At 44.5% G+C, this 27,379-nt stretch overlaps 2 protein-coding genes across 7 annotated transcripts in view; both read left to right on the top strand.

The window, feature by feature from the left end:
* arap3 (ArfGAP with RhoGAP domain, ankyrin repeat and PH domain 3) overlaps positions 1-10,650 on the top strand; it is a 36,294-nt gene extending 25,644 nt beyond the window's left edge. Inside the window, exons 17-35 of one of the 2 annotated variants that reach the window (XM_084009843.1) lie at positions 171-321; positions 403-505; positions 578-776; positions 1,018-1,081; positions 1,165-1,328; positions 2,115-2,327; positions 2,815-2,920; positions 2,999-3,146; positions 3,217-3,285; positions 3,880-3,954; positions 4,057-4,174; positions 5,711-5,839; positions 5,951-6,087; positions 6,682-6,764; positions 7,269-7,304; positions 7,937-8,000; positions 8,608-8,745; positions 8,833-8,871; positions 8,943-10,650. In XM_084009843.1, the coding sequence (XP_083865969.1) occupies positions 171-321; positions 403-505; positions 578-776; positions 1,018-1,081; positions 1,165-1,328; positions 2,115-2,327; positions 2,815-2,920; positions 2,999-3,146; positions 3,217-3,285; positions 3,880-3,954; positions 4,057-4,174; positions 5,711-5,839; positions 5,951-6,087; positions 6,682-6,764; positions 7,269-7,304; positions 7,937-8,000; positions 8,608-8,745; positions 8,833-8,871; positions 8,943-9,431 (2,525 nt within the window). In that variant the 3' untranslated portion in view covers positions 9,432-10,650. Of the gene's footprint in view, positions 1-170; positions 506-577; positions 777-1,017; positions 1,082-1,164; positions 1,329-2,114; positions 2,328-2,814; positions 2,921-2,998; positions 3,147-3,216; positions 3,286-3,879; positions 3,955-4,056; positions 4,175-5,710; positions 5,840-5,950; positions 6,088-6,681; positions 6,765-7,268; positions 7,305-7,936; positions 8,001-8,607; positions 8,746-8,832; positions 8,872-8,942 lie in introns of both variants that reach the window. The other variant, XM_084009842.1, reaches the window with a different exon arrangement.
* A 2,874-nt stretch (positions 10,651-13,524) lies between these two features.
* The window catches only part of LOC311013703 (protein NLRC3-like), a 14,813-nt gene continuing 958 nt past the window's right edge, over positions 13,525-27,379 (top strand). Inside the window, exons 1-12 of one of the 5 annotated variants that reach the window (XM_084009854.1) lie at positions 13,624-13,688; positions 14,505-14,551; positions 16,416-16,525; positions 16,709-16,828; positions 18,905-18,983; positions 19,134-19,362; positions 19,521-21,318; positions 21,414-21,587; positions 23,183-23,344; positions 24,858-25,031; positions 25,951-25,997; positions 26,398-27,379. The exon at positions 26,398-27,379 is cut by the window's right edge and continues 958 nt beyond it. In XM_084009854.1, the coding sequence (XP_083865980.1) occupies positions 16,437-16,525; positions 16,709-16,828; positions 18,905-18,983; positions 19,134-19,362; positions 19,521-21,318; positions 21,414-21,587; positions 23,183-23,344; positions 24,858-25,031; positions 25,951-25,997; positions 26,398-26,954 (3,429 nt within the window). In that variant the 5' untranslated portion in view covers positions 13,624-13,688; positions 14,505-14,551; positions 16,416-16,436 and the 3' untranslated portion in view covers positions 26,955-27,379. Of the gene's footprint in view, positions 13,689-14,498; positions 14,552-16,415; positions 16,526-16,708; positions 16,829-18,904; positions 18,984-19,133; positions 19,363-19,520; positions 21,319-21,413; positions 21,588-23,182; positions 23,345-24,857; positions 25,032-25,950; positions 25,998-26,397 lie in introns of those variants that run through there. The other 4 variants (XM_084009856.1, XM_084009853.1, XM_084009852.1 and 1 more) reach the window with 4 other exon arrangements.

Here is a 27,379-nt window from a genome sequence, read left to right as displayed (position 1 = left end):
GGAGGGGGATGAAGAGGAGGGGGGTAGGAGGGCGATGAAGAGGAGGGGGGAGGAAAAGGGAGGGAGGAGGAATGTGTGAAGTGAAAGGTTGAATGTTAAAGGTTGAAGGTTAAAGGTTAGAGGTTAAAGGTTAGAGGTTAAGGTTAAAGGTGGCCTGTTGTTCCCGTCAGACTTCCAGAAGTTCTGGTGCTCGGTGGACCGGTCTCTGCTGCTCTACGAGTCCGAGCGCTCCGCTGATCCCTGCATGCAGATCAGCGTGAGAGACATCGTGTGTTTGGGGGTCAGCAGACCCGACGCCTCCAACAACGGCTTCATCGACAGGTACACCAGACCCGGTCCATGCAAACCCGGGTCCTCAGCAGTCCCTCAAGACCTTGTTGTGTCTCCGTCTGTCCTCCTCAGGTTTCGCTACACCTTCGAGTTGTATTTGACTTCAGAGAAACTTCACCAGTTTGGTTTGGAGACGGCCGAAGCTCTGCACCGCTGGACCCGGTCCATCGGGAAGGTCTGAGACCCTCATTCTGTTCCCTTTTTTAACGTCCCCTTAAAGTCCACTGACCATCCTGTCCTCCCCCAGGCGGCGACCCCCCTCAGCTGCCACTGCCTGCTGACTCGGGAGTTTGAACGGGTGGGTCTGCTCCGGTACCGGGCCATGCTGGACCCCCGGCAGTGGAAGGAGGCCTACTTTGTCCTGCAGAAGTCCAACCTCTTCATCTGTCCCCAGAATGACGGAGCCGCCGAGGACATCATCAACCTGAACCGTCTGCAGGAACTCAGTGAGTCCTGGTCCATCTCTTATTAAACCTTTATTGAAGCAGAAACACAGTTTCAGAACCAAACTTCGAACAATGAAATGAAGAGAACATTCAAAACATCTGCAGCCAGATGTGTCTGATAAGACCAGGTCCCGAGGGTTCAGGTGCTGGTCTTTAGCTGGTTCCAGAGGGAGGAGCCCCTTTGCAACGGTGAGTACGAGCTTTGAGATCTGTAATATATCCAACGGTCTGTGTGTTGAAGGCGTCGCCTCGGAGACCGAGAACCATGAAAAGAAAGACATCCTGGTCCTGGTAGAAAAAGGAAGGTGAGACCAAGACCTTCTCTGTGTCTCTGCTGGTCTTTGATCTAGATTGTATGGTCCGTCCTGATCTGGTTCTCCTCCATTAGGACTCTCCACCTGCAGGGCTTCAGCCGGACCGACTTCTCTCTGTGGTACTCGGACATCCAGCGAGCTGCCGGCGGGAAAGGGAACTCTCTGAGGGAGCAGCAGATGAGCAGGAACGACATCCCCATCATCGTGGACAGCTGCCTCGCCTTCATCACGCAGTACGGTGAGGACGCCGCAGGCACTTCCTGTTCAGGCACTTCCTGTTCAGGCACTGCCTGTTCAGGCACTTCCCGTTCAGGCACTTCCTGTTCAGGCACTTCCTGTTCAGGCACTTCCTGTACAGGCTTAGACTGCGTTCTCGCCAAAGGGGAAGTGAGTAAGACTGCAGGATTCTTTGTCATTATTGGCGTCACCAGAGAGGAGGCGGGGCTTAGCACCAGAGAGGAGGCGGGGCTTCCCCCCCAAGCAGGCCTCCTCCATCAGGGCTGAAATCACCACTACTGCTGCTTTTACATGTTGAAGTCCCAGATCCACCAGGAATCCAGACCCCGTCCTGTCTGGGTTCATGACATCATCATGACATCATTCAGAGGTGCTCGGTGGATTTCACCAAGCTGGATTCACTGGCTCTAGCAAGACCCACGTGGGCTGGTTCATCACAGCTGGAGGAACCAGAATAAAGTATTGATCTGTGATTTAATATCAATAACCAGATGAAAAGGATGCTGAAATAACTCCATCATGATGGTGATCAGTAAAAAGTGCCGAGTCATGCTTTGTTAGGTCTGTCTGCAAGACCCCAAGATAACTCCTGTTAAAACGTACATGTACTAAGCAGCAGTAGTGGTGATTTCAGCCGTGATGGAGGAAACCTGGTTGGGGGGGGGGAAGCCCCGCCTGCTTTCACTGCCCTGCTCTGATCCCAAATATGTACCTGTGTTCTTGTTCAACGTGAACATGCTTCGGGATCAGGACTGCACCTGAGTGACGTTCTGAGCATGCTCTGCAGGTCTGGGCCACGAGGGGATCTACAGAAAGAACGGGGCCAAATCCAGAATCAAACTCCTGATGGAAGAGTTTCGTAAAGACGCCAGAAACGTCAAACTGCGGATCGGAGACCACTTCATCGAGGACGTGACGGACGTCCTGAAGAGGTTCTTCAGGGAGGTGGAAGACCCAGTCTTCATGGCAGACCTGCACCCCCTGTGGCAGGGGGCCGCCAGTGAGTCCACTTCACTTCAGACCAGAGTCAGCCGGACTCAAAAGAAGAGAGGGACGGATCAGCTGATTGTACAGACCAGAACAGATCAGTTTTATCTAAACTAGACTCAGATCTGCTTTATTTAAACTAGACTCAGATCAGTTTGATCCAAACTTGACTCAGATCAGTTTGATCTAAACTCGACTCAGATCAGTTTGATCTAAACTAGACTCAGATCAGTTTTATCTTATCTAGACTCAGATCAGTTTGATCTAAACTCGACTCAGATCAGTTTGATCTAAACTAGACTCAGATCAGTTTTATCTTATCTAGACTCAGATCAGTTTGATCTAAACTCGACTCAGATCAGTTTGATCTAAACTCGACTCAGATCAGTTTGATCTAAACTAGACTCAGATCAGTCTGATCTAAAGTAGACTCAGATCAGCTTTTTCTCCAGTAGATTTTAGATCTGGTCCAGGTCTCTAAAAGTCTGTCCTCCCCCCAGAGATCCCTCAGAGGAGTCTGAGGTTGGACCGCTACAAAGACATCATCCGGAGTCTTCCTCGGGTCAACAGGACCACTCTGGCTGCTCTCATCAGTCACCTGTACAGGTGAGCTCAGACCTTCACAGCTGCAGCGGTGCAGCCCCGTGCTCCTGTTAATGGTCCTCTGTCCTCGTTCTGGTTCAGGGTCCAGAAGTGTGCCGGTCTGAACCAGATGTGCACCAAGAACCTGTCTCTGCTGTTCGCTCCGAGTCTGTTCCAGACTGACGGGAAAGGAGAGCACGAGGTCAAGATCGTAGAGGACCTGATAGACAACTACCTGTACGTCTTCGATGTGAGTACCAGACCGAGTCCACGTCCTCGGAGTCCTGAACAGACTCACAGACCTTCTCGTCCCCTTTCAGATCGATGAGGAGCATCAGACCCAGATCGAGCTGGAGATCAGCCTCATCACCACCTGGAAGGACACTCAGGTACTCTAGCGCCGCCACAGGTGTTCCTCAGGGTCCAGGATCCTGGACTCGTTCCTGGTTCCTGGCAGTCAAAGAGAACCGTCTCTTGTCTTTGGTCCGGAGTTTGATCCCTGTTATTGGTTATTGATCAGTGAGGACCTGTTATTGGTTATTGATCAGTGAGGACCTGTTATTGGTTATTGATCAGTGAGGACCTGTTATTGGATATTGATCAGTGAGGACCTGTTATTGGATATTGATCAGTGAGGACCTGTTATTTGATATTGATCAGTGAGGACCTGTTATTGGTCAGTGAGGACCTGTTATTGGTTATTGATCAGTGAGGACCTGTTATTGGTTATTGATCAGTGAGGACCTGTTATTGGATATTGATCAGTGAGGACCTGTTATTGGTTATTGATCAGTGAGGACCTGTTATTGGATATTGATCAGTGAGGACCTGTTATTGGTTATTGATCAGTGAGGACCTGTTATTGGTTATTGATCAGTGAGGACCTGTTATTGGTTATTGATCAGTGAGGACCTGTTATTGGATATTGATCAGTGAGGACCTGTTATTGATGAGTGAAGTATTGATGAGGTCTCTGTGTGTAGTTGTCTCAGGCCGGTGATCTGATCATTGAAGTCTATCTGGAGGTGAAGATACCAGACTGCTGCATCACTCTCAAAGTAAGTTCATTATTGATTATTGCCTTTTAATATGAATACATTACTGCACAATTTGTTCAGGCTGTTAACAGGAAGTTGGGTGTGTGATCATGTGACCTGCAGGTGTCTCCCACCATGTGTGCTGAGGAGCTGACCAATCAGGTGCTGTTCATGAGGAACGTCCCGGCTGGAGACAAAGACGTCTGGATGACATTTGAGGCCATCGAAGAGGGACAGCTGGGTGAGACCTGTACACCTGTCTGTCTCTGTCTGTACACCTGTCTGTACACCTGTCTGTCTCTGTCTGCACACCTGTCTGTACACCTGTCTGTCTCTGTCTGTACACCTGTCTGTCTCTGTCTGCACACCTGTCGGTACACCTGTCTGTCTCTGTCTGTACACCTGTCTGTACACCTGTCTGTCTCTGTCTGTACACCTGTCTGTCTCTGTCTGTACACCTGTCTGTACACCTGTCTGTCTCTGTCTGTACACCTGTCTGTCTCTGTCTGCACACCTGTCTGTACACCTGTCTGTCTCTGTCTGTCTAACAAAGACCAGTACCCCACAACACTAAACCCAAACATAACCCGAACCTGAACCTGAACTAAATCCAACCAGAATCCTAAATGGCCCTGAACAGAAACCTGGACTGGGTTCAGACTGGGACCTGACTGTTGCTGTTGTTGTCTGTACACCTGTCTGTCTCTGTCTGCACACCTGTCTGTCCCCCTGTCTGTCTCTGTCTGTACACCTGTCTGTCTCTGTCTGTACACCTGTCTGTCTCTGTCTGCACACCTGTCGGTACACCTGTCTGTCTCTGTCTGCACACCTGTCTGTCTCTGTCTGTACACCTGTCTGTCTCTGTCTGCACACCTGTCTGCACACCTGTCTGTCTCTGTCTGTACACCTGTCTGTCTCTGTCTGCACACCTGTCGGTACACCTGTCTGTCTCTGTCTGTACACCTGTCTGTACACCTATCTGTCTCTGTCTGCACACCTGTCTGTACACCTGTCTGTCTCTGTCTGTACACCTGTCTGTACACCTGTCTGTCTCTGTCTGTACACCTGTCTGTCTCTGTCTGCACACCTGTCGGTACACCTGTCTGTCTCTGTCTGTACACCTGTCTGTCTCTGTCTGTACACCTGTCTGTACACCTGTCTGTCTCTGTCTGTACACCTGTCTGTACACCTATCTGTCTCTGTCTGCACACCTGTCGGTACACCTGTCTGTCTCTGTCTGTACACCTGTCTGTACACCTGTCTGTCTCTGTCTGTACACCTGTCTGTCTCTGTCTGTACACCTGTCTGTACACCTGTCTGTCTCTGTCTGTACACCTGTCTGTCTCTGTCTGCACACCTGTCTGTACACCTGTCTGTCTCTGTCTGTACACCTGTCTGTCTCTGTCTGTACACCTGTCTGTACACCTATCTGTCTCTGTCTGCACACCTGTCGGTACACCTGTCTGTCTCTGTCTGTACACCTGTCTGTACACCTGTCTGTCTCTGTCTGTACACCTGTCTGTCTCTGTCTGTACACCTGTCTGTACACCTGTCTGTCTCTGTCTGTACACCTGTCTGTCTCTGTCTGCACACCTGTCTGTACACCTGTCTGTCTCTGTCTGTCTAACAAAGACCAGTACCCCACAACACTAAACCCAAACATAACCCGAACCTGAACCTGAACTAAATCCAACCAGAATCCTAAATGGCCCTGAACAGAACCCTGGACTGGGTTCAGACTGGGACCTGACTGTTGCTGTTGTTGTTGTTGTGACAGAGCGTCCGTTACACCCCAAAGAGAGAGTCCTGGAGCAGGCTCTGCAGTGGTGCAAGATGGCCGACCCGAGTTCTGCATACTTGGTGGTGAAGAGGGTCCCTAAAGGTGACGGCATCACCATCCTGACCTGTAGGTCCACCACCACACACTCTTCTGTTCAGATCACTTCTATTCAGTTCAGTTCTATTTATAGTGTCATATCACGTGTCTGTCTGTCTGTCTGTCTGTCTGTCTGTCCAGCCTATAAGAGTGAGACCACGAAGATGGGCCTGTTAAGGTGCCGTGAGGAACCCCCAAAGCTCCTTCAGGGGAACAGGTTCCAGGAGAGAATGTTCCAGATCATAAACCACAAACTGCTGCTGCTCAAAGACAAGAAGGTAAGGGGCCCAGTGAGAACTGGTGGTCCACCAGTAAACAGGAGGTAAGGAGGCCCAGTGAGAACTGGTGGTCCACCAGTAAACAGGAGGTAAGGAGGCCCAGTGAGAACTGGTGGTCCACCAGTAAACAGGAGGTAAGGAGGCCCAGTGAGAACTGGTGGTCCACCAGTAAACGGGAGGTAAGGGGGGTTTACCTCAGGAGGTAGAGCGTTTGGCTGGCAACCGCAAGATTGCCGGTTTGATCCCCGGCTCCTCCTAGCTGAGTGCCTGGTGTCCCTGAGCAAGACACCTCACCCTAATTGCTCCTGACGAGCTGGCTGTCGCCCTGCGTGGTTGACTCCGCCGTCAGTGTGTGAATGTGTGAGTGAATGGGTGAATGAATGGGTGAATGTCAGTCATTACTGTAAAGCGCTTTGGAGAAAAGCGCTTTACATATAAATGAGGCCATTTACCATTTAGGTAAGGGGGTCCAGTGAGAACTGGTGGTCCACCAGTAAACAGGAGGTAAGGGGGCCCAGTGAGAACTGGTGGAACTGGTGGACCATTAAACACAGTGTTGTCGCAGTGTCCTGACTGGTCTGCTTTCTTGTCCAGAGCATCAAACCGGAGAAGGAGTGGTCTCTGAAATCCATGAAGGTCTACATCGGCATCCGCAGGAAGCTGAAAGCTCCCAGCAGGTAACATGAGACCCTGAGACCGGACCGGAACAGACCAGCTCAGAGGACAGGATATAGATCCTCCACAGCTCCAACTACAGAAACAAACAATACAACCCGATCATCCCACGTTATGTGTTAATAAACAAGTAAAAACAGTTAAACTCATATGAATATAATATAAATATAACATAAATAGAAATATAATATAAATATTATATAAATATAATGTGAATATTATATGAATATAATATAAATATTATATAAATATAACATATAATATAATATTTATATATCCATGAGTTGATGAGTCCTTCCTGTTATTCTATATCTTATATTCATACCTCGGTGAGTTTGTTTCTTTATATTTGTATATATATATATATATATATATATATATATATATATATATATATATATATATATATATATATATATATATATATATAACAGCTGATCAGATTTGACAGAAAACAATCAATAACTCATCTGTATCATAATGTGTGTATTTATGTTATTATGCAGGTGGGGATTCACGGTGATGTCAGACAAACACCAGCTGTAAGTATCGTTGATTAACACTGTGATGTCACAACTGTCGTTGATTAACGCTGTGATGTCACAGCTGTATCGTTAATTTACGCTGTGATGTCACAGCTGTATTGTTTATTTACGCAGTGATGTCACAGCTGTATCGGTTATTTATGTGGGATGTCACAGCTGTATCGTTGATTAACACTGTGATGTCACAACTGTATCGTTGATTAACACTGTGATGTCACAGCTGTATCGTTGATTAACACTGTGATGTCACAGCTGTATCGTTGATTAACACTGTGATGTCACAGCTGTATCGTTGATTAACACTGTGATGTCACAGCTGTATCGTTGATTAACGCTGTGGTGTGACAGCTTTATCATTGTAATGTCACAGCTGTATCGCGGTGAGGTCGTTCAACAATATTTACCAAAAGAATTGCAAGATGAAGAAATCCATGTTTCAGTCGATGACGTTAAAATAAATAAATTACTGTTTAGTATTGATCCATAGTGATGTCATTCATAGTGATGCCATTCATAGTGATGTCATTCATAGTGATGCCATTCATAGTGATGTCATTTATAGTGATCTCATGCATAGTGATGTCATTCATAGTGATGTCAGCAGATCTCAACTGTATGTTTCTTCTCAGCTTCCTGTGCTGCAGCTGTGAGGCCGAACTTTGGGACTGGATCAGCAGCTTCCTGAAGGCCCAGGTGGGTCCGCCTGAGGAACTGATTCAGGATCAGACTCAGACTGTCTCTCTGTCTGTCTGTCTGTCTGACTGCCTGTCTCTCTGACTGTCTGTCTGTCTGTCTGACTGTCTCTCCGACTGTCTGACCGACCGACTGTGTGACGTACTGTTTGTCTGACTGACTGTCCGTCTGACTGACTGTCTGACTTTCTGACCGATTGTCCGTCTGACTGACTGACTCTCTGACTGACTGTCTGTCTGTCTGTCTGTCTGACTGTCTGTCTCTCTGACTGTCTTTCTGTCTGTCTGACTGACTCACTGACTTTCTGACTGTCTCTCTGACTGACTGTCTGTCTGTCTGACTGTCTGTCTGACTGTCTCACTGTCTGACTGACTGTCTGTCTGACTGTCTCACTGTCTGTCTGACTGTCTCTCTGACCTTCTGTCTGTCTGACTGTCTCACTGTCTGTCTGACTGTCTCTCTGACTGTCTGTCTGTCTGTCTGTCTGACTGTCTCACTGTCTGTCTGACTGTCTCTCTGACTGTCTGTCTCTCTGACTGTCTCTCTGACTGGCTGTCTGTCTGACTGACTCACTAATTGATGGACCCTGCTGACCCGTGTCTTCCAGAACGATGACCCGGGTCCGGCGGTGCTGAGGCGTCACTCCTCCTCAGACATCTCCAAGCAGAAGTTCGGCACGATGCCGCTCATTCCAATTAGAGGAGACGAGAGCAACAGCAGCCTGCTATCGGCCAATCAGACACTGGTAAATGTTCACAATGGTTCAGTCCATCGACCTGAAATATTCATCATTAAACAATAACTCATCATTTCTATCTTCTTCTCTCTGCAGAGAAAATTACACGACAGAAGGACTCTGTCCATGTACTTTGTGAGTATATTCTCCTTTTACTGTGTACTTTATATATAATATATATACATATAATGTGTTTTCCCCTCCAGCCCATGAAGGTGCAGCAGGACTCGTTTGAGGAGCGTTCTGAGTCTCCAGACCTCCCCGAGCCGCTCTACGAGGAGGTCGGGGACTTTGGTCTGCAGGTCCTAAAATCTCTGGAGACCAGCTTCCTGTCCAGCAGCGCTGCAGAGACACAGGAGGTCTCGGACCACCTGCCACTCAGACTGCTTCCCGTGGAGACCGGACTCATGGACCACATTATCCCAGACCCGGTCCAGACCGTCGACGGCTCTGTGGAGACTCTGGAGCAGAGTGTAGAAGGTGGAGGAGCGGACTCTCCAGACCTGAACGCCCCCCAGCAGCAGCCTGCAGGGAGGAGGCCGCCACCGCCGCCGCAGGGAGTCTGCAGTCCGTCGCAGGAGCTGCTGCTGCAGGAGCTGTCGTCTGCTTTCACCAAGAAGGAGGACGAGCAGGAGCAGGAGGTCCGGGAGGTCCAGGAGAGCACGGAGGACCAGGAGAGGGCCTACGATGTCTGAGAGGAGAGGAGGTTTTTACAGAGTCTGTTTGAGTCAGGAGGAGATCTGTTGGTCCCCTGTCCTTCCCTCAATCAAGCACTTGGACCCTGCAGGTCCCAGACCTGCTGATCCCGAACCTCATCCACAGACCTGAGTGGAGACACTGATTCACCAAAGAGAGAAGCTCATCTTTTACTAACACGTGGGATCAAACCTCCAACCCTGCCACTGCTGGTGCCTTGCTCTCCCTCCGGTGAGCTGGACTCAAACCAGCAACTCTGATGGTTTCTGTTGGAACTTAGAAAGTAAATACCAGTGGACGATGTGATATACAGTATATATATATATATGTATGATAATATATTATCATATATATAATATATATGATACTATATATTATATATAATATATATATATATATACAGTATATATATATGTATATATATACACAAATATACTGTATATACATATATACAGTATACAGAGGTCATAGTGAGGCGACAGTGCTACCCACTACATCACCCTACAGCCCATAATATAAATGAAGCGTCCTCAAAGTTCACATATTCTATGACTTCCTGTTAGTATAACATTAAATATACTTTTTTCTTGTTAATATATATATATATATATATATATATACAGTATATATATACGCACCTCTACCGTGTGAGTGAGAGTGTGTGATCATCACTTCTGAGTCCAGACAAAAGCATCAATGTATTAATATTCTGTAAAGATACAAAGTGTAAAAGTACATCAGATATCTTCAAACACTTAACTTCATATCTGAATATGGTAATGAGCTCGATGACGTCGTGCTGGTGTGAGTGTGGATGAACAAACGGGTTCCACTGGTTTTAATGGTCACACAATGTGAAGGAACACTGGTGGACTCTATTTAACCAGATGGAGGTAGTACTACCACAAAGTACTCCACTACATGAGTTAGGAGTACTACTACCACAAAATACTCCACTACATGAGGTAGTACTACCACCAGTCCTCCCATTACACAAAGTACTGGTCCCAGTGGGACTGTACTGGTCCCAGTGTGACTCTACTAGTGGTCATACTGGTCCCAGTGGGACTGTACTGGTCCCAGTGTGACTCTACCAGGGGTCTTACTGGTGGCATGTGGACAGGTCTGTTGTTTTGTTTGTACTATGAAGCTCTTTGTTTCCTGATTGTTTTGGAAGATTGATATTAAAATCTATGTTTGGTTTCATAATCAGACGTTCAAGTGCCTTCTTGTGTGTCTGCCTTTGTGAGGACCGAGCGTGGACTACAACAGGAAGTAGAGCCGTTCTCAGAGGTCATGTGACTCGTTCAAAGAAGATGGAGATTGTTGTTCGTGGTCATGGTGACAACACACTTGACATTGGGGCTGTAAAGTGACATCACAGCTCACCAGGAAGAGAGGCGACGCAGCTTGTGTGCTTATTAGAAAACACCGGAGAAAGGGGCGGGTCTTACCTGCGGATTGACAGGTCGCTACCAATGCTAGTTAGCTACTAAGATGACTTTAACACTGAAGCCAACTCTGTTAGCATCTTTACACCAGAAATATTAATAATGATCTTTATTATTATGAAAACCCTCACATCAGCGTTTTATTAGGCTCGTTGGAGATGAGCCAGGCCTGCGCAGAATTGATCGCCACACAATGCATGCTGGGTAGTTTTGTGTCCAACTTGATCCTGACCTGCTCTGACGTCATGCACATATGCAACAATCATCTCACAAGATCAAGGTGGCCGCAGTTTTTAGAGCCAGGTGCCATAGTTGCTCTCAACCGACTGCAAGCCCCGGGGCATGATGGGAAACGCCTGGCGGTCACCTCATCTACGAGTTGATTGGCTCTTAGTTTTGACAACAAACACCACGTTTAGTAGAAAATGCAAATTTCCTGTGTGAGTCTAATATTTAACGCTAGATCGTGGGCTGTTAGTCTCATGATGTGCAATAAAAGTTCGGTCTGTTAACACACGTATCTCAAGTGGTTGATAATATTAATAATAACCAACATATGCAGACAGTTCCAGGAAGTTTGGCTTCCTACCAGAAAATTTAGACTTATGTATGTAAAATTTGGATAAAATAATTAACAAATGAATCATATAAAACTGAGAATTTAGTTTTTTTTAAATCATATTCAGTGTAGCCAAACAAAACATTTTTCCAGCATAAATTAAACTGGGGGTAAATATGATCACTGATAAAGCGTGCCAGTCTGCTCCAAAGTTGTCTGGTGTGTGGGCAAGACCAAAATAAATGAACCAAGCGCACTCCATCTCGAACGAGCCTGCTGCCTATCTGCTGACGCGTCCAGAGGTTTCCGGTGTTCCCGTGACAACCGTGACGTCAGACGCGCTTCCTTCTAGTGATGGGCAAAGGGAAGCTTCGAAACAGTTCGAAGCGATGTTTCAGTCTGTGTTGAAGCCTTGAAACGAATATGAAACCTGACTCTACAGTGGCATCTCGTGGCCACTTCTGTGAACTACATGCTCGCGCCAAAGAAAACTCCTAATTAAGTGCCACTATGAAATGAGCCGGTCTTAGGTTTCCTTAATTTAAGTAGAATACAGGTTGAATTAAAGAAACATTATTAAAAATAAATAAATGACACATTGTTATATGCAATACAATAATCAAAGATTTTTATTCAAAAATAATATTTGTTCAGCTCTTTTTGAGCTGAGTCTTTCTTTTTTTTTTTGGATAACACTTCCCCTGCTTTTGAAAAAATCCTTTCACAGGGTACACTTGTTGCAGGGACACTTAAACATTTCTTAGTCAGTTGGTACAAATTAAGGAAGACAGCACGTCGCTCTTCCAGTATTTCAAAGGATCTGCCCGTCTTGGAATAGCCGTTTCGAAACAGAGGCGTTCCTTCAATCACTGAACTACAGTCACGTGACATGGGCGAAAAGAAGTGCAAATGATAATCAAAAAAAGACTTATTCTGAACACTGAACTTCACCTATTAATTATAATTGTAAAAAACATGCATATTTAAAAAAAAAATTATATTAGTCAATTTTATATTAGACTTGGACCAGTTCTCCTCTTAAAAATTACAAATATGAACTGCCTGTGATTAACTGCAGTTATGACTGCATGTTGGATTTATTTCTGATTTCAACTTGGGTCCTGTTACCAGGTTCAGCAAGCAATCCTCAACGACATGCACAGAGCAATGAGCTGGATCGAAAGACACCAGCATTTACTCCGTGGGCAGGTGATGGAGCCTGCGGTTCTTCAAATGGACCCTGGCAATCAGTTAAAGGCAATTGAGGACGTCCTCGAAGGACAATCGGATAATGGAAAGGAGGATCTTCTCATCACCTTTGAGCACCAGGAGGATATGGAGATGTTCTTCAAACTTTGTGTGGATGAGGAAAATTTGAAAGTCAATGCCATGTTCCTCTAAGATGGATAACAGATCCAGACCAGTACATGTACCTCAGACCCAGACCAGTATATGTCACCCTAACCCCTAACCCACCCACAAAATTATTATTATGATGATTGTTATAGTTGTTAGTATCATTTTTATTGTTAATATTGTTATTGTTGTTGTTGTCATAATTATTGGTGTTATTTGTATCATTAATATCATCATTATTGTCATTATCATCATCATAATTATCGTCACTATTATTATTATTATTGTTTTCATTTTTGTCATGATAATCGTTTGTTTGTTAAATCATTTGCTGTTCAATAAAATTAAATTTCTAAATAAAAATTAGTAGTCCCTTTCATTTTGATTTTTGATAGCATTAAGAGAGTAGCTCAGGTTATTTGTTTATGATAAATACACATTAAGACATATTACATCATCATAATTTAATGAATAATTAAGGAACATTCATTATGGGTTTTTTTAGGCATAGACACCTTGATTTTAGACAGTGGATAGACGTTTTGAAATGGGGGAGAGAGAGGAAGGGACATGCAGCAAAGAGCCGCGCCTCATTATGGTTTCTTGTCCCTCTTCGGACACCGTATTAAAAGAGTTGAGGAGTGGGCGGAGTTCAATGTTGAGGTGGGTGGGGTTAAACGTTTAACTCCGCCCACGTTGAGGTCTGCGGGGCTGCAGTCAGGGATACATGCATGTTCAGAACCGCTCGTTTCGAAACGTTTCGATCCGGGACTTCAGAGAAGCGCCGACACGCCCGTTTCGGAAGTCACATCACTACTTCCTTCCTGCTTCTGTTTAGTTTGACTTGTGTGGCTCGCGACGTGGACGTTTCTTTTTCCCTGCTTCTGGAGGTTCGTACCGACTCTTTCCTCTCCGGGTCTCTTCGTTACTTTACCTTCACTAGAAACGGGTTAAAGTTCGGCTTCCACCACAGAAGAAGAACAAACCGTTTCCGGTCGCTCTTCAGTCCGGACTGAACTCGTTGGTGTAGTGCGAGTGCGCTTTAACCAACTTTATCTCACTTAAACTCTCTTTAACTCACTCTCACACTTTTCCACAAACTTGTAACTGTACAAGGCAAGTAAGAGTCCACGCATGCGCGCGGACGGATGTGGAGTCACGTGTTCCTCAGGTTAAAAACAAATGTACTACAGTTTAATGTGAATGTTCCAGCGAACAAACAGGTGAGAGTTGTATCTTCACAGTAAATGAAAACGTACAGGAATTCTGTACTGCAATTATAGATTATTTACACCAATATTTATATATACATATATATATATATATATATACATATATATATACATACATATATATATATATATATATATATATATATATATATATATATATATATATATATATATATACTTTTTTTAAAATTGTATTTGTTTATTTAATAGGGAGGGACCTTGCATAATTATGGACATCAGTGTGAATATAAAATGTAAATACGCTAGAGTTAGCCCAATGGCTAGTTTTCATCTATTATAAATTGTAAATACAATATAAAATAAATAAGCCCCTGCACAAAATAATATTTAAAGAAACCAGTGAAGATTAAAATGATTGCACAAACAAAAAATATTTGATATGATGGGGAGAATGAACGAGTGATGGTGTGCTGATCAATGATTGGACTGATGCTTTTAGTGTTTCCTCTACAGATGAAGGTCTCTGGGAGTTGATGTGAATTCAGCATACAGCTAACAAGGTAAGTGACTCTGATTGGATGTAGTTGACTATAGTGGAAAAGAAGAACATTTCAAACGTTGAAGAGCTTTCCAAAGTCAGTGAAATAGATATTTAGTGTTATGAGTGTGAACATGGAAAGTGTCTTTAGTGATACGAGTGTGAACATGTAAAGTGTCTTTAGTGATACGAGTGTGAACATGTAATGTGTCTTTAGTGATACGAGTGTGAACATGTAAAGTGTCTTTAGTGATACGAGTGTGAACATGTAAAGTGTCTTTAGTGATACCAGTGTGAACATGTAAAGTGTCTTTAGTGATTTGTGTGTGAACATGTAAAGTGTCTTTAGTGATACGAGTGTGAACATGTAAAGTGTCTTTAGTGATTTGTGTGTGAACATGTAAAGTGTCTTTAGTGATTTGTGTGTGAACATGGAAAGTGTCTTTAGTGATACGAGTGTGAACATGTAAAGTGTCTTTAGTGATTTGTGTGTGAACATGTAAAGTGTCTTTAGTGATACGAGTATGAACATGTAAAGTGTCTTTAGTGTTATGAGTGTGAACATGTAAAGTGTCTTTAGTGATTTGTGTGTGAACATGGAAAGTGTCTTTAGTGATTTGTGTGTGAACATGTAAAGTGTCTTTAGTGATTTGTGTGTGAACATGGAAAGTGTCTTTAGTGATTTGTGTGTGAACATGGAAAGTGTCTTTAGTGATACGAGTGTGAACATGTAAAGTGTCTTTAGTGATTTGTGTGTGAACATGTAAAGTGTCTTTAGTGATACGAGTGTGAACATGTAAAGTGTCTTTAGTGATTTGTGTGTGAACATGTAAAGTGTCTTTAGTGATACGAGTATGAACATGTAAAGTGTCTTTAGTGTTATGAGTGTGAACATGTAAAGTGTCTTTAGTGATTTGTGTGTGAACATGTAAAGTGTCTTTAGTGATTTGTGTGTGAACATGGAAAGTGTCTTTAGTGATTTGTGTGTGAACATGGAAAGTGTCTTTAGTGATACGAGTGTGAACATGTAAAGTGTCTTTAGTGATTTGTGTGTGAACATGGAAAGTGTCTTTAGTGATTTGTGTGTGAACATGTAAAGTGTCTTTAGTGATACGAGTGTGAACATGTAAAGTGTCTTTAGTGATACGAGTGTGAACATGTAAAGTGTCTTTAGTGATTTGTGTGTGAACATGGAAAGTGTCTTTAGTGATACAAGTGTGAACATGTAAAGTGTCTTTAGTGATTTGTGTGTGAACATGGAAAGTGTCTTTAGTGATTTGTGTGTGAACATGGAAAGTGTCTTTAGTGATTTGTGTGTGAACATGGAAAGTGTCTTTAGTGATACGAGTGTGAACATGTAAAGTGTCTTTAGTGATTTGTGTGTGAACATGGAAAGTGTCTTTAGTGATTTGTGTGTGAACATGTAAAGTGTCTTTAGTGATACGAGTGTGAACATGTAAAGTGTCTTTAGTGATACGAGTGTGAACATGTAAAGTGTCTTTAGTGATTTGTGTGTGAACATGGAAAGTGTCTTTAGTGATACAAGTGTGAACATGTAAAGTGTCTTTAGTGATTTGTGTGTGAACATGGAAAGTGTCTTTAGTGATTTGTGTGTGAACATGTAAAGTGTCTTTAGTGATTTGTGTGTGAACATGTAAAGTGTCTTTAGTGATACGAGTGTGAACATGTAAAGTGTCTTTAGTGATACGAGTGTGAACATGTAAAGTGTCTTTAGTGATTTGTGTGTGAACATGGAAAGTGTCTTTAGTGATTTGTGTGTGAACATGTAAAGTGTCTTTAGTGATTTGTGTGTGAACATGGAAAGTGTCTTGTAGAAGAAAATGTGTTACCTTTACAATTCTTATTTGTATCTCTCACTCTCCCAGCAGGTTGTTGTGGACTCTGCTATGTATGAGGGGCAGGACAGAGACCAGGGAGTTCCTCCCTCCAAAACCACTCTTTACGGGGGACATGACAGCCAGAACAAAGCTCAGAGGTGAGACCTTCATCTCTAACCACATGATGTTCACTGCCTGTACTCATCTCTAATATGTTGTACAAGTGTACCTAATAAAGTGGACAACGAGGGTTTGTTAAATACTTAACATGTTTTCAATCAGTATTTTGTCCAGGAAGACATTTACTCAACATGGATGTATTAATGCCGTCTTTGTTTCAGGATCCATCAGAGACCACGATCACCTGGACCTGAACCTGGACCCAGCTTGGTGTCCGTCAAAAGTGACCAGTCATATGAATTGATTATTGATTTTAAGGGACCACAGTTATCTGACAAAAAGTAAGTTGTTGTCACTATTACAAACTTTGTAATAACTGATCATGTGATCTTCACATCTGTTTACACCTGCTTTGAAAATGTGTCTTGGGCAATGAGATTACAATTGGACAGCTCTAAATACAAGTGCAAACGACCACCAAGAAGAGTTGACATCCGATCACTCAAACCACTATCGAGGTGGTCTGGGACCACATGTCTCTTGTAGTGTTAATGCTAATGCATCCCCAACAAGGATGTTACAGGAAAAGAAGTCATCAATGCTGCAGCTCTCCTTTTGTTCCTCCTGCATGTTAGGTTGCGTCTATACTTGTAGTAATAATAATAATAATAATAACTTTATTTGCATAGCACCTTTAAAAACATACGTTTACAAAGTGCCTTTGACATAGCAAAGCAGAGCACATAAGAATCCATACACATACACTATATTGCCAAAAGTATCTGCTCACCTGCCTTGACTTGCATATGAACTTGAGTGACCTCCATTCTTAATCCATAGGGTTTAATATGACGTCGGTCCACCCTTTGCAGCTATAACAACTTCAACTCTTCTGGAAGGCTTTCCACAAGGTTTAGGAGTGTGTTCATGGGACTTTTTGACAGACCTGAAATTGTAAAGTAGCTGGTCTACTGTTCCACAGCAAGGACGGAATCCACATTGCTTCTCCTGTATCTGAGGTTCAACAATCTGTTAAAGCCTCATTTCTAGCCCCCTGGAATAAACTTCCCCAAGGAGGCTTTGTAGTGTGATACCCCGATTATTGAACTCTCTGGGCCCCCTTATTAATATTGGGAAGCACCACCTGGTCTGCCACTCCACAGTCACTGTCCCCGATCTTCATATAACAATGAAATGGTGTGTCAGTCAAGACAGCCTAACAATGTCCTCAGCCTTCAACATCTCAGGGCGAATGTAATCCATCCCTGGTGCCTTTACCCATCCAGAGTTAAGCCCTGGTTTCCCTTTCTGAGTTGTTTGCCAGAACTTCCTTGAAGCCACCCAAAAGTACTTCTCCGCAGTCTCTGCTAACTCCTCCCGCACCCAGGTTTTTGTTTTGGCAACCACCGCAACTTTAGCCATTCTGCCGCCACAACAGGCACGACTGACCTCCTGTACACATAATGGAGTCTTTGAACATGGCCAGATCAGATTCCATGTTCCCAGCCTCCCCGACATGCATAAAAAAAATCTCCCATTAGTTACAGCGCTGCATTTTGGCTTGTGAGTATTCCCATAACTGCCCAGTGACTCTCACCCTGGGCATCTCTGGAGAAGGCCCATCACATTCCACGTCCCTAGAGCCAGTCTCCAATGCCAGGGGTTGGCTCTCCGAGATCCTTGCCTTTGCTTGCCATAGTCTTGCCAGAAGGGGACCCCACTTTCCCGTTTCCAGGCGAGGTGCGACAACTTTTTGGCCAATTCATATAGGGTCAGCAAATTACTCTTAGTCTGCCACTACCCTGGGTCCACAGTCTGTGACGGTAAACTTTGGCTTTCTCTTTAGCATATTTTGGATGGGCTTTTCTCATATGGGCTTGACCAAGCAAGGTCACTGTTTCACAGAGGCTACGGCACTTGAACCAACTGCCTCTGATTCCTGCTTACTAACTAAGAGGAATCATGAAGATGGAGATGTTCTTCTTGGGAACAGGTGAACTGGCTAGTACGCTTATGTCCCAGTAGCTGTTTCGTGAATATGATGGGATTTCATAAGACCTCAGAATAATACCCTCTCCCTCCCTTGACAGGGTGATGAGTTTCTACCTAGAGAAGTTCTGAAGCTCAGATGGTGCAACCTTGGTGATCTTTGTTCTTCCTAGAACTGCAGCCATGGCTTGTTGAAGACAACTTAACTTGACAGTATTCTACAAGTCTTTTCCAAATGTCTTGTGCTCTGTGGGGCAATTCTACGTTGTATTCTTCTTGCATCTCACCAATATAAAGTAAACATTTACTTTCCAGGGACTAATCTGATTCATTGTTGACCTTGTTGATCAACATATCACTTCCTTTACCTTGTGTTTCTCTGTGTGGATGGACTTAATGTGAGTTAATTCTTATTGATTCCTCAACAGAGTGGAGCAGGAGAGCTCTGAGGTTGCCAGTGGTCAGCCAGCCCAGCTGAATCAAAAACACCTGGACTCAATATTTAAAGTCTGTATATGTCCAACAATTTACATCTTTTCTGCTCACAATCATCTTCTAATTGCACTTTTTAGACCAGTGAATTGCCAGTCTGTCCAACATGGATCTGATACTTGGTTCCATGACATGTTGTGTCATTCATAAAATGTTCTGTTCCAGCTGCTGGAGGAAAACATCATCACTTTTGTGAAGAATGAGCTGAAGAATGTCCAGAAGGTTCTGAGTCCAGATTCCTCAGGATGCTTAGAGAGTCCGACAGGGGATGAGGAGATATTGGACATTGACGATGAAGAGCAGAGGAGAAGCAGCAGAGAGGCATTTCTGAAGATCACACAGCAATTCCTGAGGAGAATGAAGCAGGAGGACCTTGCTGACTCTCTGCAGAGCAGTATGTATTTCTCTAAAGATTTACCACGCTGGATACATGGAAGGTTTACTGCTGTCTCAAGAGTTTGAAAATACCATACTCATACTTTAGGATAATTCAATTTTGAAATGTTGTGTTTTGAAATGTATTCATTGTTGTTCTTTGTTGTGTTCATTCAGGAAGTCATTCTGGAGTCTGTCAGCGTAAACTGAAATCTAACCTGCAGAAGAAGTTCCAGTGTGTGTTTGAGGGCATCACTAAAGCCGGAAACCCAACCCTCCTGAATCAGGTCTACACGGAGCTCCACGTCACAGAGGGAGGGACCGCAGAGGTCAATGATGAACACGAGGTCAGACAGATTGAAACGGCATCCAGGAAACCAGACAGACCAGAAACAACCATCAAACAGGAAGACGTCTTTAAAGGCTCACCTGGAAGGGATGAACCAATCAGAACAGTGATGACAAAGGGAGTGGCTGGCATCGGGAAAACAGTGTTAACACAGAAGTTCACTCTGGACTGGGCTGAAGACAAAGCCAACCAGGACATACAGTTCACGTTTCCATTCACTTTCAGAGAGCTGAACCTGCTGAAAGAGAAGAAGTTCAGCTTGGTGGAACTCCTTCATCACTTCTTCCCTGAAACCAGAGAAGCAGGAATCTGCAGGTTCGAGGAGTTCCAGGTTGCATTCATCTTTGATGGTCTGGACGAGTGTCGACTTCCTCTGGACTTCCTCAACAACCAGATCCTGACTGATGTTACAGAGTCCACCTCGGTGGATGTGCTGCTGACAAACCTCATCAGGGGGAAACTGCTTCCCTCTGCTCGCCTCTGGATCACCACAAGACCTGCAGCAGCCAATCAGATCCCTCCTGGGTGTGTTGACATGGTGACAGAGGTCAGAGGGTTCACTGACCCACAGAAGGAGGACTACTTCAGGAAGAGGTTCAGAGACGAGAAGCAGGCCAACAGGATCATGGCCCACATCAAGACCTCACGGAGCCTCCACATCATGTGCCACATCCCGGTCTTCTGCTGGATCACTGCTACAGTTCTGGAGGACGTGTTGAAGACCAGGGAGGGAGGGGAGCTGCCCAAGACCCTGACCGACATGTACATCCACTTCATGGTTGTTCAGTCCAAACTGATGAACGTCAAGTATAATGGCGGAGCTGAGACGGATCCACACTGCAGTCCAGAGACTGAAAAGATGATTGAGTCTCTGGAAAAACTGGCCTTTGAGCAGCTGCAGAAAGGAAACCTGATCTTCTATGAACCAGACCTGAAAGAGTGTGGCATCGATATCAAAGCAGCCTCAGTGTACTCAGGAGTGTTCACACAGGTCTTCAGAGAGGAGAGAGGACTGTACCAGGACCAGGTGTTCTGCTTCGTCCATCTGAGTGTTCAGGAGTTTCTGGCTGCTCTGTATGTCCATCTGACCTTCATCAACACTGGTGTCAATCTGATGGCAGAAGAACCAACAACCTACCGGTGGTCTAAAGCCTTGAGAGGCAAACCTAAGCAAAAACATCTCTACCAGAGTGCTGTGGACAAGGCCTTGCAGAGTCCAAATGGACACCTGGACTTGTTCCTCCGCTTCCTCCTGGGTCTTTCACCGCAGAGGAATCCACTACGAGCCCCGTTAATAGGGAAAGGAAGTAGATCCCAGACCAATCGGGAAACGATCCATTACATCAAGAAGAAGTTTGAAGAAAATTTGTCTACAGAGCGAAGCATCAATCTGTTCCACTGTCTGAATGAACTGAATGATGGTTCTCTAGTGGAGGAGATCCAAAAGTCCATGAGTTCAGGACATCTGTCCACAGGTACATTGTCTCCTGCTCAGTGGTCAGCTCTGGTCTTCATCTTACTGTCATCTGAAAAAGATTTGAACATATTTGACCTGAAGAAATACTCGGCTTCAGAGGAGACTCTTCTGAGGCTGCTGTCAGTAGTCAAAGCCTCCAACAAAGCTCTGTAAGAACATATAATTAGATGTATTAAATTGATAAGTAGTGCACTGCTATATTCTAAAGAGGAAAGAAAAATAAAGTGTTTTCCTCATGTTTCAGACTGAGTGGCTGTAACCTTTCAGAGAGAAGCTGTGAAGCTCTGTCCTCAGTCCTCAGCTCCCAGTCCTCCAGTCTGAGAGAGCTCGATCTGAGTAACAACGACCTGCAGGATTCAGGAGTGAAGCTGCTGTCTCCTGGACTGGAGAGTCCACGTTGTACATTGGAGACTCTCAGGTCAGGATTCATAAACTTGTTCAACTTCATTTCAATTATATTTTTTATATAAATGGAAAATGTTATTCAAATGTTTGACCCATTATCTAACTTTCCTGGAACATTCAGTCAGGGTGGTGTTGTACTTTAATTAGACTTTTTTTTGGAACCTGATCAAGATACCATTCTTCTTATGTCAATGGTAGGCAAACAGTGCTCAAAAATGAAGGGAACACTAAATCATCACAGTAGAACACTACTCAGTTAAACTTCATCAATGTGTCCATTCAGGAAGCTCAATGATGGTGAATCAGTTTCAGCTCCTTTGGTGTAAATTAAAGTGACAACAGGACCAATGGAGGCGACAGCAGGACAAGCCCCAACTTCCTGACTGGTTCTTCTCTAGTTCTGGGTTCTGCTATTGTCCTAGTCGCTCCTTGGAGCCCAATCAGGTTCACAGGTAGGCCGGCTGCTCCAGAATCCACATCCATACTTGAGGGGGTGAGAAGGTTTGCTGCGTCTCTCAGCACAGTCTCAAGAGCCTGGAGGAGTAGCAGGAGACTGGCCGTCGCACCAGGAGAGCTAGACAGACCATAGAAGGACATCAACCCTGCACCAGGACCGGTATCTTCTCCTTTGTGGAGGAGGACCAGGAGGAGCACTGCCAGAGCCTTACAAAATGTCCTCCAGCAGGCTACTGGTGTGAATATTTTTTTTTACCAAACTGTCAGAAACAGACTCCATGAGGGTTCATGAGGGTCCTCTAGAGGGACCTGGACCCAAAGCCCAGCACTATGCACCTCCATTGGCATTCACCAGAGAACACCAGGACTGGTGCCTGTTCTCTCCACGGCTGAGAGCAGGTTCACACTGAGCACGTGACAGGCTGAACGAGTCTGGAGACGCTGTGGTGAACTCAATCCTGCTGCAACATCATCCAGCAGACCGGTTTGGTAGGTGGTCCGTGATGGTCTGGGCAGGCATATCCTTGGAGGGTTGCACAGATCTCCATGTCATACTCAACGGTACCTGTTGTTAGGTACCGGGATGGAATCCTGATCGGCAGAGTGCACGCAATCAGGAAGTAAGCATTGACAGAAAGGCAAGCCGTCCAATGATTTTCTCCGGCCCAACTTTTCTGATTGGGCAGGGTTTTTACAGTCCTGCCACGGCTGCAGATGACATTGTTTAAATGTATTTATGTCAGAGCATTTCATGTATTATTGCTATCGGTATGTTGAGAGGATTTCAAGTGAAATGACAAAGTTTTTCTGAATAGAATCACCTTCTCAAGTGTTCCATTCATATTTTTGAGCTGTGTAGCTTGTGGGACAAATTTGACCCTCACTCAACAATATTTGACCTCTTGATGAAAGCTGGTGCTTTCATAGATTTTCATCAAAACTGTAACTACCATGCTTGTATCACCTATATTTGCCCAACATAAGGAGAAGCATACATCAAACCATTTTTTACTGCCACAGTCCACTTTGCATGTTGTGGTTCTCAGCTGCTGAGTCATCCATTACCATCACAGAACATCTATCATCAGCAACTGGTCGCATATTATCCCTAACATTTCTTGTTTGTCTTGTTGTTAATTATTGTCTCTTCAGACTGAGTGGCTGTAACCTCTCAGAGAGAAGCTGTAAAGCACTGTCCTCAGCTCTGTCCAGTCTGAGAGATCTGGATCTGAGTAACAACAACCTGCAAGATGCAGGAGTGGAGTGGCTGTCTGCTGCACTGCAGAGTCCACATTGTACTTTGGAGACTCTCAGGTAAGGATTCATCAACCTGATCCTGATCAACTTATGATCACCTGATTGCTGATTTATATTGATATGTAAGATTGATTCATTCATTCCTAGAGGTTTTCTCGAATTAAAGTATAGTCAAACCAGTTGCCATCAAATTGTTGCCTCATATTTAGATATATTGACTAGAACCCTGACCACTTCACACTCTCTCACACTCACATCTGCAAAGAGCAGAGATCCAATTCTGAGGCAACAATAGACACCCTCCTTGTCCATGAAGATCACAAACCAAGTAGGTGAGAAGAACTCATAGAGAACAAAAACCCAAGAAGAAAACTGAGGCAATACAAAGTGCAAAGGAAAAATACCCCCAAAAATACTCAGGAACTGGCAAGACGTTGGCTGGGACCCCCGACTCAGGAACTGAGGAGGGAACATACACACTGGACTAAAGCATAGGTCCTGTCACTGACACAGGCAAAGACAGCTACTAAATACACAACTAATAGCTGGAAACAAAGGGAGCAGAGCGGAGGAGACAAATTCAACACAGATACACAGAAAAAAAAGGAGAGAAAACACACAACCAGGAAGAAAACAACAAAAACGATACACAAGAGGCAGAAACTTGAAAATAAAATGGGAACTTAACTAAAACAGAGCGGACACACTTTCGATATTACCATGACCTGGATGACTGAGAATCAGACAGTTCAGACAACTTCAATGACTCCTCCAAAAGTCCTGCAATTGTAAAAAGTAGCTGGTCCACTGTTCCATTGTCCAGGACAAAATCTGCATTGCTCCTCCTGTACCTGAACCTCATTTCCAGGACTCTAGAATACACTTTCCTGGGGAGGCTGAATTATTCAGGTCCAAATCTTGATATGTATTTGAATTCTACATATTGTTGTTATAAATATACATTTGCTATTAGCTGATATTGTTCCAGGTGAAGTATATGGAGGCAGCTGTAGTCATCAAACATAACCAACAAATGCAATTAGCAATGGAATCTTGGAGTAACATGGAATTAGCAATCTAGCTAGCTAACTAAGCCGTTATAATAACAGTAGTTGTAGTAGTAGTAGTATTCACAGTAGTAGTAATAACAGTCGTAGTCCATGGTAGCAGGCACAGCCACATTTAGATGGATCCATCTCCATCCCCGTAGACCAGAAAGCAGTCAGTGCAGCATCACAGGGGGGCAGGTGAACCCAGACAGGACACCGTTTGGTCAAATAAAATGTTTTACTACAATCACAGCAGGCCTCTCTCTTTACTGTGGACTTGAAAATAAACCATCACAACATTATGAAATCTGGTGAATCAGTGTTATTGATTAATTATCTACCGATAGGAATGAGCTTTCCTACACTGGGACAAGTGTGTGGAAGAAGCACCAAGTTGTTCTAGTAAATTTCCAGGCTGGAGGCAAAAGTCTGGGTTTTAGATTAAGATAAACAACGATAAACAAAAAGCCTTCCAGTTCCCTCAGGTTATGTGTCATGTGTGTTGTTTTGTGTGTTTGCAGGCTGTCAGGTTGTCGGATCACAAAGGAAGGCTGTACTTCTCTGGCCTCAGCTCTGAGGTCCAACTCCTCCCACCTGAGAGAGCTGGACCTGAGCTACAATCATCCAGGAGACTGGGGATTGAAGCTTCTGACTGCTGTACAGAAGGATCCTGGATCCACCCTGCAGACTCTCTGGTATGAAGAGGCCTGTTTTCACTTGTTCCCCCAAAAGAAGGAGTTAAAGTTTCACAGGGTTTCTACTTCCAAGCCTTACCTGTGGGTTAGGGGGTAGGTAGGTCGAGCTTGGAGAGCTCCAGCCAGTTGTTGTGATTCAGCCATCTGAACAGGATAGGCTCTTTTTGGAGGTTTTATAGGCACGTACATCTAGTAGGAGAACCTTCAGTAGACCAAGAATATACTGGACATGTTGCTGGAGATAGCCTGGTTAGCCCTGGCAGTGGAGAGAGGGGTATTAGTAAAGTAAAGTAGCTGGACTCTTCAGTTAGTCTGTGAAATGCGTAATTGCTAATGCCAATTGCTAGCATACACATATCACAGCCTTGCATTGAATCTCAATTTTACATATTTTTTTACAAGTTTAAAATGTTTTCACTTTTGTTATATTGCCATAACTTTACAGCACTTAGATAACCATAATCATAAATATAGCCAGCATAGCGATAGCATATAGCACTAGCAGTTATCATTAGCATAAGCTAATGTACAGGTCTATCATGAATGGTAGGTTAAAAACAGTTGAGTCCATATTAAAGAGCAGCCCAGCAGTTCACAAGCACTTTGTGACAAATAACTGAACAATATACAGTAAAAAGCTCCACTGCATCACTTTGTGTCATAACTGAAAACAGTGAGTGCTACATTTAAGTGACGGCTCCACAGCCTACTTGTAGCAAAGTTTGATTTAATCGGGGAATTCAGCCAGCCATCTTCTCTTTGGGGAAAACCATCCTTCCTGCCCCTCCTGTGAGAGGAGGGGCAGTTCTGTTCACAGAGAGGAGTATGATGTTATGGAGACACTGGAGTACATTAGTGGAGACTTCCAGACCTGAGTGGGTGAGTGTGATGTAACGTCCATGCTTCCTCCTCCTTTCAGTTCGGAGCCTGGTGGAGTCCAATGGTTGACACCAGGTCTGAGGAAGTGTAAGTGTTTCTATTTTGATTCAGCCATCTTCGTATTGTGACATCTCTCATTCAAATGTCTGATGTCATAGATTTATAACTGCTGCTGTATAGAGCCCCACCCCTTCCTGTGGCCCCATTGGACCTTATTTCAGATGAATATGGATGCTAGTCGATGGAGAGAGAGAAATTATTTTTTCATCCCATTTCAATTGTTCCCTGAATCCCAGTCTGAGACTTCAGTTAGAACTCAACATGAGACTTACTGAACTGACAATCACAATCACATGTGGAATTCATGGATCAAACATTATGAGTCTCTCCATTGACTAGCGTCCATATTTATTCTGAAATAAGGTCCGGTGGTGGACACAGGAAGGGGCGGAGCTAAGCCTCTATTATGTCTCATTGTCTCCATCAGATTCCTGTCAACTCACATTTGACCCAAACACAGTAAACAGAAACATCAAAGTGTTTAAAGACCAGGTGACTAATGTGTCCGAGGAACAGTCATACCCGGATCATCAAGAGAGGTTTGGTTTCTGGCGTCAGCTGCTGTGTAGTACTGGTCTGATGGGTCGCTGTTACTGGGAGGTGGAGTGGAGAGGGAGGGTCCTGATCTCGGTGGCCTACAAGAGGATCCAGAGGGCTGGAGACGGAGCCGAGTGTTTGCTGGGAGGCAACGATCACTCGTGGAGTCTGAGCTGCTCTCAGGACGGCTACTGCTTCTGTCACAACAACGTGGAGCGATCCGTCCCGTCCCCCTCTGTCTCCGGGACGGTCGCTGTGTACGTGGACTGTCCTGCTGGGACTCTGACCTTCTACAGGGTCTCCTCTGGCACCCTGATCCACTTGCACACCTTCAGCACCACCTTCACCGAGTGCCTCTATGCCGGCTTTGGGTTCGTCTCCTGCGGGCTCGGCTCCTCTGTGTCCCTGGTCAGGGGAATGCCCAACACTGTCGGTTCATCACCGTGAACAGCTGGTGGTGCTAATGTTCCAGCGAGCATGCATCCAGTTACACAGTAACATTTCCACTTCAGACAAGAGGAAAACTTTATTTGCTCTATTTTAAAATTCCAATTTTCACACTTTCATACGGCAAATTACAATTACACAAAATCTGTTTGAATAGTTATAACCTGACATGTCTGGCCTCCTAAGTCAATATGTGGAACGTTTGAGACTCAGTTTCTGTACCCCGACGTTCACTTTCATGGGTCCCCCCTATAAATGTGTCCCACGCTTTTGCCTCTCCCCTTTTCTGTTGTACTTGAGAGAGGTGAGCGACACTGTTACATTTACATTACATTTAGGTCATTTAGCAGACGCTTTTGTCCAAAGCGACTTACAATAAGTACATTCGTCAAAAGAAAGAAACAAAGAAACCACAACGTATCATT

The sequence above is a fragment of the Eutrigla gurnardus genome (genome assembly GCF_963514095.1).
Source record: "Eutrigla gurnardus genome assembly, chromosome: 5".
Taxonomy (NCBI): Eukaryota; Metazoa; Chordata; class Actinopteri; order Perciformes; family Triglidae; genus Eutrigla; species Eutrigla gurnardus.
This window is presented reverse-complemented; position numbering and strand designations above follow the sequence as displayed.